The sequence below is a fragment of the Malaclemys terrapin genome, chromosome 4 (assembly GCF_027887155.1).
Source record: "Malaclemys terrapin pileata isolate rMalTer1 chromosome 4, rMalTer1.hap1, whole genome shotgun sequence".
NCBI lineage: Eukaryota > Metazoa > Chordata > Testudines > Emydidae > Malaclemys > Malaclemys terrapin.
In genome coordinates this window covers 72,725,346-72,738,704 of record NC_071508.1, presented here as the reverse complement: position 1 = coordinate 72,738,704, position 13,359 = coordinate 72,725,346, and the positions used below count along the sequence as shown (strand labels likewise).

The 13,359-nt window shown below is 39.1% G+C and overlaps 1 protein-coding gene across 7 annotated transcripts in view; it reads right to left on the bottom strand.

The window, feature by feature from the left end:
• The window catches only part of CAT (catalase), a 46,822-nt gene that overhangs the window by 18,996 nt on the left and 14,467 nt on the right, over positions 1 to 13,359 (bottom strand). For all 7 annotated transcript variants that reach the window (XM_054025487.1, XM_054025485.1, XM_054025486.1 and 4 more), the window contains exons 5-9: positions 11,763 to 11,867; positions 10,414 to 10,539; positions 8,240 to 8,431; positions 6,293 to 6,445; positions 3,659 to 3,797 (exon numbers count right to left, since the gene is read on the bottom strand). In XM_054025487.1, the coding sequence (XP_053881462.1) occupies positions 3,659 to 3,797; positions 6,293 to 6,445; positions 8,240 to 8,431; positions 10,414 to 10,539; positions 11,763 to 11,867 (715 nt within the window). The remainder of the gene's footprint in view (positions 1 to 3,658; positions 3,798 to 6,292; positions 6,446 to 8,239; positions 8,432 to 10,413; positions 10,540 to 11,762; positions 11,868 to 13,359) is intronic.

Sequence of the window (13,359 nt, the reverse complement as noted above, 5' to 3'; positions counted from 1 at the left end):
CACGGACAACCTAAATAGTTTATAAATGGGCAGAGTTAAGTAATCTTAACTAAGGTCCTATGAAATCCAAGTATTTGACTTGGTTAATTAAAAGAAGCCAGTCAAAGTAGAGTCTTCTTGCAGGAAAATGAATGAAAACTAAGAATCTTACATTCAAATTAAATCCCATTATTTCTTGCAGTTTACCAAGATTGGCTCATGTTTCCTTTCTAGCAATATATAGTCTAAATATTCTGGCATTTAACAGGAGAAGCTGTTAATACCTTAAATTACAATACCATTTCACTATTCCATTAAAATTATTACAGGAAATTTTTAAAGCAAATCCTTTGGCACTGCTTTTGTTAACTCCATCTCACCAATGATGCTGAAGTCTAGGTGATATGTGGCAGAAGCAGTGCTGCATTGGGAGGCTGTTTCTCCTTGATGCGGTGTTGTGGCTTCTTTGCCTTCTCAGCTATCTTGTTGCTGCTGCTGTTTGCTTGTAAAGTGGTGAACTGTGCTGAACTGAGTGCTGCTTTTACTCCCTCAGTTCAGAGAGGTTTATTTATACCTCTCTTCTCTTTCCATTATCTTTCTGTAGAGGGAAGAAACCTCTCTTTCAGGGGCTTGGTTGCTTCAGATATCAGTCTATCATAGTTCAGTGCCTTAACACCTTTGTCTGATCTTAGTGTATATCTTCAGCTTATGAATATGCCATATGCTACTGAACATGCAGCAGGATTGTAATTCTTCAACTTCATGGTTATTTTGCATTCGTCTTCATGGTGGTAAATTAGCAGAACATCTTTAAGGATAGAATTTTAACTTTTTATTCAGTACATTTTTTGAGACCAATCCTCTGAACTCCACCAGGGCTTACAAGAAATTGAAATTCCCTTTCAAATGAATCCAAACACTATTTCCTCTGAGCTCTGAAAGTAATTTTTGTAAAATTAAATAGTTCTTAAGAGTAGGGATGTAAAATGTTAACCAGTTAAGCATTAGTCTTACCGGTTAACCCGCCTTAACTGTTTACCCCCGCACCAGCCGGATCGGCCCTAGCCGCAAGCCAGCCAGCCCTTTAATCAGTTAGCAGTTTAAACTAAACAAAATATTTTTTTTAATAAACGGTTAACTTTTGAAATGGTATTTACATCCCTACTTAAGAGTGTCTTTGAACTTAAATGGTCATCACAGATGGTATTGTCTTTTTTTCTTACCATTCTTGGAGAGAAGGTTCTGGTCTTTGAGTTTGGTAACTAGTTGCTTAAGCAATGCCAGATATTAATTGGAGAATTTGTTATCAATATTTTATATTAAAATGGCTTCTTAGTAACCAGTTATAGCATCAAATTATCTTGTTATATTTGTACATAAAATATCTCACTATTCACTCAACCATGAAATCAGGCAGTTGTTATATGATGGCTTGCATTTAGATGCAAAACTGCAAATATCTCAAAAACAATTTTATGCCATTTTAAGAATTTGAGAAGCAAAGGTCTTCTTTCACCTTAAAAATGGAAAGGATGGAAGTAACTAATATCTTCTGTAAAATATTTCCCAATCATAAATATTCTCCTTCAAATTTAAAGCATGAAAACTTCAGTGTTTACATAGGAAGTCAACTTCAAGAAGGATATTTCTAGAATTCTGTGTGTGGGTTTAAACTAAGGTTTTTCTTTGCAAAGAGGAGGAATAAGAGACCCACTTTTCCCCCTTGGTTTACAGTTCTGGTAACACATCCTAAGTATTACTACTTTTTGGAATTTTCTGAATTAGAACATCCTCACATTCTTTTACACAATTAGTACTCTTTTTCAAACAAACATCTTATAACAGCTGTTGTCTTGAGATAAAGATCATATCTATAACAAACTGGTATCTTATACATGAGGGATGTGTCCTACTCTTTGATAAGGCGTATTTGTTGGTTTGTTTGCCTTTTTGACCGCATGGTTCCTAGATTTACAGCCAGCCATTTGTAGTACATTTACAACTTCCTATCAAATATTCTTACAAGGCAAAAATCACTAACACTGATGTATATCTTTCAAAAAATAGAGTTTTAACGCAAAAAAAGGTATAAATTTGCATTCCAGCAACTGTGTAAACACAACTGGAAGTTTTAGGGATGTGTCCCTCTGACACACAGGGGCCTTTCACATTGATAGAAAAGAATTTTTTTAGCTTGAACATTTCATATACAGTAACTCCTCACTTAAAGTCGTCCTGGTTAATGTTGTTTTGTTGTTATGTTGCTGATCAATTAGGGAACATGCTCATTTAAAGTTGTGCATTGTCCCTTCTAACGTTGTTTGGCAGCGGCCTGTTTTGTCTACCGCTTGCAGGAAGAGCAGCCCGTTGCAGCTAGCTGGTGGGGGCTTGGAACCAGGGTGGACTGGCAGCCCCCTCCCCCCCCCCCCCCCCCATCAGCTCCCCACTCCCTTAAGTTCCCTGTGCAGCAGCTGCCTGCAGTTCAGCTGTCCCTCCCCCCACTGCCATGTGCTGCTCCTGCCCTCTGCCTTGGAGCTGCTCCCCAAGACTCCTGCTTGCTGTGCGGGGGGAAGGGGAGAAAGAGGGGGGCTAATGCCAGGGTGTCCCCCTTCCCCTTGCTCCTGCACTCTGCTTACCCCATCTTCCATAGAGCAGGGGGGACACACCAGGGCTCAGGACGGAGGGAGTTTGCAGCAGCTGCAGTCTCAGCAAGCTGATCTAATTAATAAGGCAGTGTTCTTAAAGGGGAAATGTGCATCTCTATCACACACATGGTGGGTGTGTCTCTGTCTGCGATGTCTCCCCTCCCTCCATTCCTGCTGCCTTGTAGAGAGAGTTAACCCTTGAGGGCTCAGCCAATTGCTAGTTCATCATTTAGCAGTAAGGGAAATATCCCACCCTCTGATTCCTCCACCTCAACCAAGCTTCACAATCATCATTACTGTGTACCAGTATTAAACTGTTTGTTTAAAACTTATAGAGAGTGTGTGTGTGGATATAGAGACTTTTGTCTGGTGAAAAAAATTTGCCTGGAACCTAACCCCCTCATTTACATTAATTTTTATGGGGAAATTGGATTCACTTAACACCGTTTTGCTTAAAGTCGCATTTTTCAGGAACATAACTACAACGTTAAGTGAGGAGTTATTGTAATTAAATAAGCAACTAAATATAAGCATGTAAGCTATTATATTCTCCAAGCATTGTAAGCATCTCTTTGGAATTCAATAAAGGTGCAAGTAACAAGAATAAATTATAACCATTTTTGTATCAATACTGAGGTCTCTATACCTACATCTCTGTGCATAAGTGATAAGAACTGATCAATGTCATGCACTTAAATATTATGGATCCATGACTGTGAAAATTCAGTAAAATCCTTATTAAGGAGCAGCTTCTGCATACCTCTACCACACTTTAATTAGAAAAAAGGTAAAGCTCGTTATTTAGGAAACAGTCTAAATGGAGCAGAATATGGTCAGTCTGTTTACTGCTAGAAAGACACTGAAAAGAGTATTTTAGCATTTCACTGCTCAGAGCAGTTTGTTTTCAACCACTCCTGCTAAGTGATGGGCTGATTTTGTTCTGAAATGAACCATCTTCAAGATTAAACAAATCATTTTTAGTGCCTATATACATAATGCAAATATATTACATTCTAAAGTATTTTTCAGGATACCTTGGTTGTCAGACAAACACATAGGTCCATCTCTCTGATAGTTGGCCACACGGGTCCTGTAGGGACAATTCACAGGTATTTGTAGGTAGTTGGGTCCTAAACGGTGTCGGTGAGTATCGGGATATGAAAAAAGACGACCCTAAAATCACAATGACATATTGTATATTCAACTTTTTTTATTTTTAGTCAGAGTTTAAAGGCCAGAAGGGACCACTAGATGATCTAGTCTGAACTCCTGTATATCACAGGCCACCACGCAGCACCCTCATGCTAAACCCAACAACCTAAATTAGACCAAAGTATTACAGATCACAGGAGACTAGACTATTGTGTGTCACGGGCAGAGAATAGGAGGACTGAGGTGTACCAATGCCTGAAGTCCCCACAATGGCAGGGAAATTAAGTGACTAGCATCCCACCCCGCAGAAGATAATCAAAACCTCCCACTGTCACTGCCAACCTGACTTGGGGGGAAAAGATTCCTTCCCTGCCCCACATATGGCAATCAGTTTGACCCTGGGCATATTTTTCATGACTACCTTTTGAAACTAACCACTGAAATATGCAGTTGTATGATGAAATGCACATTTTACAACATGGAAAATCATTTCATAATCCTTAATCCTCATATAGATAAAAAGTCAAAATGACAAGCTGTCCCGAACTTTCGAGGATTCTTTCTGAAATTCTGTTTGTGTGTCTAACTCCCATCCCCCTTATTTTTCTTTCATATTTCCATGACAATATTGCAGTGACAGTATTTTTAAAAGAGGCTTTGGAGTAGGTAATGTGGCATAAGCATAAGTGATTCCTTACGTAATACTAGAAACTAATTGTTTACTACTTTAGGGAAACAGAAATTAAAATCCCCACTGTAAACCAAACCATGAAGGGGCTGACAGAAGGAGTGATCAAAAGAATGTCTAATCTGAAGATGAGAAGACTTGATATTAGCTCCACAACAATCATGTGCACTATTTACTATGGACTGCACCTAGCTCAAAAACTTACTAGTCAGTTAAAGCCTTTAATCTCTTATTGTTTAACTAATCACTTCAATTTTGTAAAAAGAACAGGAGTACTTGTGGCACCTTAGAGACTAATAAATTTATTTGAGCATAAGCTTTCGTGGGCTACAACCCATTTCATTGGATGCATAGAATGGAACATATAGTAAGGAGATACATATACACACATTCAGAGAACATGAAAAGGTGGGAGTTGTCCTACCAACTCTAAGAGGCTAATTAATTAAGAGAAAAAACTTTTGTAGTGATAATCAAGATAGCCCATTACAGACAGTTTGACAAGAGGTGTGAGAATACTTAACATGGGGAAATAGATTCAATGTGTGTAATGGCTCAGTCATTCCCAGTCTCTATTCAAGCCTAACTTGATGGTGTCTAATTTGCATATTAATTCAATTTTAGCAGTTTCTCATTGGAGTCTGTTTTTGAAGCTTTTCTGTTGCAAAATTGCCACCTTTAAGTCTGTTTAAGTCAATTTTGTAATTGATTAAACTAGTTTCCTTCCATTAAATCATGGAAACAGGTGAGTCTTAGAATCCCTGTAGTTCTAGGAGTAAGTGTGTCTACTGAATGAAGTATCTGCAGAAAGTAGAAGCCTCCTAGAATTATGGTTTGGGAGAAAAAAGTTGACTTGCAAACCAGGTGAGAGAAGTGTACAAAAAACCTGTGCTCAGAAATATCAGACCTTTTAAATTATTCATAAATTAATTATAAATATTTATAAGTGAAAAAAGCATAAAAAGCATAAATATATGCACACACATTAACAGAAGTACTATCAGCAGTTACTTAAAATGGACTTCCATTAATTCTAAAAATTTGGGGGCTTGTTTTTGAGAAATGGCCTCTGATTTTGTGACTGGTAATAAATGCAGGTGTATTTTACACCACTTGAAGTGCAGTTGTACACCACTGATATCAATGTAAGTGGCTGCAGACTGTAGCCATTCTAAGCTACACACTAATACAGTAATTAAATTATTTATTTCCAAATGCTTGAGACATATTGACTTGGTTGTTCAACATTTAATTATAAAGCCTGACTAAAGAGAGAGAAGGAGTTAAGAGGTGAATAAGACGATTAGAGGAAAATGAAAAGCTCAGCATGACTGTGTAGAAATTAGGTTATCAAAGCGGATATGGAATTCACCAGTCCAAATGAAGAGCTCAGTACAGGGTAAAATCATAAACATGGGATAATCAAAAGATGCTATATCGCCTATCAAGATGTTTTATTACAATATCACCCTCACTAATATGTAAGCTTTAGGCATAAACACTAAAAAGTTAGGCTGACCCAACTACATTGCTCAGGGGTGTGAAAAATCCACATCTCTAAGTGATGTTGTTAAACCAACCTAATCCCTAGTTTAGACAGCACTAGGTCAATGGAAGAATTTTCCCTGGACCTAGCTACCACCTCTCGCGGGGGTGGGTTAAATACAGTGACAGAAGAACCCCTTTGGTCGCTGTAATGAATATCTACACTGAAGTGCTGCAGCTGTGCCACTGCAGTGGTTTAAAGCGTAGACATAGACTTACAAAGAGGAAATGCCATGTAGGATATTTACTCTGTCAGAGTAATATACCGAGCTGCTCTGTTTACCTGTAACATTTTATCAGGGCTAGGTTCAATGCCTGGTGGCATGTTGCTTGGATCAAAGGCTATTTGTTCTACCTCTGCAAAATAATTGACAGGGTTCCTGTTCAAGACAAGTTTTCCCACAGGAATTAGAGGATAGCATTTGTGAGGCCAAACCTAGAAAACATAATACATACACTGTGATTACTACATGTTACAAAACACAGCAAGAAAACAGATTCAACTACCTAATGCAGTCATTGTGGCTAGGATTTAATCTTGGTAATGAATGATACTTTGCCCGGGGGACGGGACTGGGGGGAAGGGTGTATACACTTTAAGAAATAGTAGTACTTTCCAATATAAGCTTTTGCTTTCAGCAGCTTATAAATTTGCCAAATAGTAACAATTCAGGTGGAAATTTTCCATGCTGTTCCAGGCTGATTTATTAAAAACAAACTATTTTTGCTCAAATTCGATAGATAGATATAAATAAACAACTTTCAAGAGGAACGTTAGATAAAAACATGCAGGGCTTGCCAATGTTAACATTTTCCCCTACAGTTCTTTTTTAAGCACTCTAGCATTGCCATGCTTTGAAGCAAGAACTTGATGATTGGGAGAGGATTAGACCGGATATCAGAGAGGTACATTTTACTGTTCCCCAGGAAAATCCACCCAAATTTAGCTAAATTATGAGGCTCTGAAAAAAACCCTGCCATCTGAACATGCTCAGAAGAGCTTGTCAGAAGCTTGCTGATACAATCATAGAACATGGTCCATCTATAAGAAGCATGCTCCCAGACCCCTACACAGCTTCCTATGTGGTAGGTACAGAGCTTATGCTTGAGTTGGGCCCCAGAAGCAGCAGTCATCCCATCCTTTTGTCCTCAGGGAAGTTGTGCTGAGCAAGGAAGAGACCATAAGTTCCAGTCTCAACTACTCTTCCACTGACTGGTGTTAATGCTTCATTCTGCAAAGTCATCATTATTGATGAAGGCTTCCTGCCACTATTTTACATGACAGGGTAACTGAGAGGCTGTTCAAGGTAGTTTCTATCAGAGCTGGGGAAAGAACTCAGGTTTCTAACATTGCATAGCCAAGCCTGATCCAAACAGCAATACAGCCTTTCAAAAAGAACCTTCCCAATCTATCTACTAGATCACAGCCCTCCAGAGCCCAAGATCAGAAACCAAGATTCCCAACTCCAAATATCTATTACCTACCTAGTTGCATAATCCACTGGCAACCTGTGTCATATCACCCTATGCTGTTAATAGTCTTTTCCTGATACCAGTTACTCCTTCATCTCCAATGGTAATAGAGGTCTCTGGTATGGATCTAGAAATCCTGGGCTCAAATCCTGCTCATTACCCCATTTCCCCCCCTCCCCCTGCTTTTTTTTTTTTTTTTTTTCCTTGGAGCGGGGGTGGAAGAAGGGACAGGAATAGTTCCACAGGATGGAATTTTTCTCTTTATGAAAAAAAAAACTGGAAACAAACACCTAGGAAATTACATGTTAAGGTTGCAAAGTCAAGCACTCAAATGTTAGACAATTCCAGAATTAAGGTTCCCATGCGGCCCTGTTTTGGCCCCATTGTGTGTACGCATTATGATATGCGCTTTATTCACATCATCACATTATTTGACTTTCAGATTCCATCCTCATTCACAGCACATAATGAATAGTGAATGAAGAGGGAGGTAGTAAAAAAAAAAAAAAAAAAAAAAAAAAAGATTTTTTGGTGTGTTTAATGCATTAGACTGGGACCCAGGAGAGGAAGGTCTATTGTTGGCTCTGCCACGCACTTATGATGTGATGTTAGGACATAATGCATATGTGAAAAGGGAGAATTAAGTTTGCACAAACAACCTAATACTGGCATTTCCTATCTGACTGCTTGACTTTGTAACTTTAATATTATTTTTGTATACACGCGCATACACACACACACCACCATAGTTAGTTACCTTAGTTAGATCAAAAGGATTAAATGGGAACTTCTCTGCTTCTTCAAATGTCATAACCTGAATGTAGAAAGTCCAGGATGGGCAGTTTCCATTGGCAATGGCATTGTAAAGGTCACGCAATCCATAGTCAGGATCAGTGGAAGCCAATCTTCCTGCTTCTTCGACAGAAAGGTTTTTGATGCCCTGATCAGTCTAACAGTAATTAAATGAAGAAGTGACACATTACCATTTGTAATTAAACAAAACTGGCTATGAAATACCACAGGAATAAAAAGAGCAAACTGAAGAACTATTAGACTGTTTGCATATTCCACTTTACATCTGAATTTCAGCAGGTAAATTAAATGCCACTCCACAGTACAATCTGAACATTGTCCTCTTTATTAATTTGAGCTCAGCAAGATAACAGAATATTTTTAAAATAATAAAATTAGGTAACTGCTTAATGTACTCTTTGTTTGGTACTAGAGGTCAGATTCTGAATTCCCCTTTATGTCACTCAAGAGGCATAGAAGAGGCATGAATGGAACAAAAACATCCCCTAGGGTATATCCTCTGAAAAAGAGGGCTTCCTACCCAGCTAGAGCTGTTCTACACAAATCCACCCTCCCCTGTAAAGGGTGTTTTGGGGGTGAACAGAGGGCAAGAGGGAAGCAGTCTCTGGTGTTGAAAGACTGATTCAAAGTATGTTGTTGAGAATGGTGCTTTTTATTTCTGGAATATTTTTCAGTGCTTAGAAACTGCATTCTCATTTCGTTGCGTTTTGGAGTGAAGAATAAAGGCTCAGAGTTGCCTCAACAAAGCTAGGAAGGGCTCAAGGATTCAAAGGCCTACACTAGCAGTAGAAAAAGCAAGTTCTCAGGGAACCTCTTCTGGTTTTATACTAGGAATCAATGCATCAGCAATAGTTTCTGTAGCCTTAATTAGCGTAAGATCCTAAGGACATTTCAGCACCATCTTGGACGGGCTAGGCCCTAAAGCTCCCTTCTAGCCTGGGGACAGGGATCTGAGGGCTTTGGTTCCAAAGAGCTACCAAAACCAGAGCCCTTGAACTTGAGGTCTTCAGCTTGACTCCAACTGGAGCTACAACCACATTAGACTTAGTCTTATCTTTGGCAAGTGATGGTAAGAATTCAGATTGGTTCAGGGGAATCCTGAGGTGGAAACTTTAGGTGCTAACAACAGCCAGTCCAGACCTTGCATGTAACCCAGACCATGGATCTCAGACGGTTCTGCAGATTTTGCCTGCTGAAATGTCAGCATTAGGAAGACCTAGAGCCTTGCTTGACTGTTTTCATGGACTTCAGATGTGAAAGCCCAACACGCTTAACACCCATAAGATGTGATTCCCCTAAGCAAAAAGGGAACTAGAAGTAAGCACTGGACTCCAGAAAAATCCTGAATAAGAAGTGCATCTACTGAATCCCTCTCTGGACTATACCCTAGGCTGTATAAACCAAGTAACCAAGTGCATCACATGCACAAAATAGACTAAGATGCCATAAAAGTTTCTGAAATACACACAACCCCCCCCCACCAAATCCTTACTGTACTAAAAATTATTCTTAGTACTTAAATAAATGTATACAAAGAACTTTAAGGAAAATAAAGTGTGATAGGGTTGGGCAGGGGCATAGGTAGGATTCCTACATCTGCACTGAATGGCAGCAAGAAAGATGTTCAGGATTGTTCCTCCCTTATAAAACCTCAGACCCAAAACCTATGGTGTCATGAGAGAGCTGCAGCAGACACAACCAGCATGGTTTTCCAGAAGGTTCTGGAAGCTCACTGTGTAAACACCCTGAATACCGTAACTGGTAACATTCCAAGGCCTTTGAGGAAGAAGAATCTCTGCTAATCACATATGGAAAGCAGAGACAACCTGGCCCTTTATATATGTTTAATGATGGATTGAAAAAGATTCTTGTAATAACAGCCAGTAAAGCATATGGAAAAACCTTTTATAGAGCTCTTAAATTCGACTATTACTCTAATGCCTGTAAAGAGCTTTCCTGAATGAGACCTGCAAGATTATAGAATATTGCCAGGACTTGCATAAACATTTGCAGAACCAACTATTGCAAAACATTTTGCCCTATCGTACTTCCAATTTATAATGGTGGATTCGTATTTAGCACAAAGTATTTCCAAGTAGGTAAACTTAAAACCAATACCTTAGCATGAAACTTGCAGTAAACAGCTTTGCCATGAGCATTAATCAGTTTAAAGGTATGGGATCCATATCCATTCATATGACGGTGTCCATCTGGAATACCACGATCACTGAACAAGAAAGATACCTGAATAAAAGGCATAGTCAATTCTAGTAATTAGTAAACTGATCCAATATAAAGTCATTAATCCATAAACAGCACACAGGCTCCTCTAATCAAAGGTATAAATGGAAATGGTCTTATACTGCAGACTATAATGACTGTTCATGTGCCAAGACCTGTTTAACTAATTTCTTGTTTGAAAACTTCTGAAACATAATCACAACAGCTCTAATAACTGGATCACTGAAGATGCTGAACATGCAATAAAGTTAACTCTATATGAAATATTTAACAAGGAAGTGAAAGATGGGCACCAACCTAATGTATGATTACAATGATTTTTTTCAAGAGGAAAAAGTTAGCTACTGTAGTTTTAGAGCTAACTGTGACAACTTTTCCAGCAAGCACCATATTTTGAACTTAAAATCCTGAACAAACCAGTTTTAGCAAAACCCTTCAAGGCAGAGTAATTCCATGCATAGCATTCAATAGCCACAGAAAATGCTGTTTGTTCTTGAATTTGGGATTGCACAAAACCCTTTAATATCAAGCACTTTTTCAAAATGACTGAGCTTTTCAACCTTTTAGAAATGTTTACTTTTACACTAACATTCCAAATGTATACCACACTCTTTATATACTGTTTTCTGACCATCACTGTTTCAGAAGAATTAAAAATTTATGATGTGTGCTGGTATCAACCCCTAAACATTTAGGTAGAGGAAAAAATTACAGCTTTATACAGATTTAAAAGTATATCAGCATTATCTTCTCAGAAATATTTTTAATTTTTTAATGTTAATTTTCTTATACTTGGTTGACTAAATAGCAAGTTTCAGAATGGTTCAGCTGCTTTAATTCAATATTAACATACTGATGGTCTTAAATTCTTTACTTGTGTTGGTCCGAGTAAAATACAGCCAAGAAAAACAGGGACACTAGATAATAATTTTCATCATTAGCTAACTTTACAGAAAAATTTAAAAAGACCCAAAACCTAGTAGTTACAGTTTAACAGGTGGCTAAAAGTATATAATTTGAGTTTCACTGTATTTCAGTTAACTGTTAATAATTTAAGATTATTATATAGCCTTATTGGTCCAAAATGATATTACAAATTTCCAGACCGTCCAAGAAACGGAAATGTTAAAAAAAAAAAAAAAAAAAACAGAACAAGACATGACTTAATATACGAGTTCCCTGTTCATGGAAGAATAAGTTGAGTTCAAAACACAATAAGCTCCCACCTGGTGCAGAGATTCAGGGCGAAGGCTCCAGAAGTCCCATACCATATCTGGATCCTTCAGATGAGTCTGAGGGTTCCTCTTTTGGCTATGTATAAAGGATGGAAACTAATTTCAAAAAAACAAACAAAATTGAGATGAATTTACTGGAATTAAAAGTTTGAAGATATTGCAAGAACTGACAAAGTTCTCTACTATTATGCTCAGGGTCCCTTTACATACAACTAGCATTTCAAGAAAACAGATCACATAGTATCTTGATATATAGAACTGATTTCAGCCACAATAAATGGTACATGGTTCTTGACTTAAAGTACATTTTAAGCTACTGTGGGGCAAGTATGAAATCATCAGCATTTCAAGATGGTGTTAGGAGTGACAGGTCAGAGTTAGAGGTGGGAGAAGCTGTAACAAAAGGAAAACAGAGCATTGAGGAGTTTTCAGCTTTGTCCAGATACTACCAACAAAACGATTATGTTAATTTCATCCTCAAGCCTGAACTGGTGAAATATTTATATAAACAAGAATCAGCAGCATAATGAGCCAGCTGGTCAAGGAGTCTGGAAGTTCTAGGGTCCTTAGCCTGGAAAAGTCTGTACTGTGGGGCTGCCCTAGAGCTGCAATCCCTGGGAGCCGATCCCAGGACTACCTGGCTCTCAGCTCTGCAGCAGGGAACCTGGAAGCCCTGACAGCCCCAGTTCAAGTTCCAGGTGCCCTCCTGAGGAAACCCCAGCTAGAGCTAGGGCTTCCAGGGTTCTCATCATCACAGCTCCATGGCAGGGAGCCTGGAAACCCTGGCATAGCAAGGTTTTCCTGGAGTTACAGACCCTGGAAACCCTGGGGCAGTCCAGAGGGTTGAACTGCTCTGGAGCCATGGACCTTGGAAGCTCAGTTTCTCAAGCAGCTTGGCAGGGAAGCTGGCAGGGAACCAGGCAGGTTTCCAACAGACATTTAGAGTTTGATTGCAGGCTAAAACAGATGCCAGTTAAAGCCATCATTTTACTGTGCCTTTGAGTTCATCTGTGTTGTCACGAGGGAGCTTGGCAAGGAAGCATGTCACCCTGTCTGTCCCACGTCAGAAAGTCATACTTAGCCAGCAGGGCCGGACATAAGCCACTCGCAGCTATAGCAATGCTGATGAGTAGGATTTCCACCCAGACAAGTTTAAGCATTTGAAGTCTTTGTTCTTCAGCATACTCTTGTTTGACTTTGACTTTTCAATTATAGTTGAAATAACTAAAGGAGCCTGTGTTCTGGTGTAGAAGTACTCACACCCCACAGAGGATACCTGGTACCTCTTCTCAACACGTTTTGCTGGTGGTGCTATAACGGCCGGCATCTGCCACAGAGATTTCACTCTCATTAATGGGGAGGATGATTCTGCAAGGACCAGAAGCTGACAGGATGTTGAATAGCTTGTGGGGCTTTTCTGAGATGACTGAAGTCTCGCTCTCTAGAGTCTCAGCAATCCACATAAGAAGCTTTTGGACAACTCTGAAGTCTTCCAGTACCAGTGCCAAGCATATCACTTCATCTGGCAATGATGTGGAAATATCCCTAGGAGGCAAGACAGGGTGTTGATTTTGTGCCCGTGGATGCC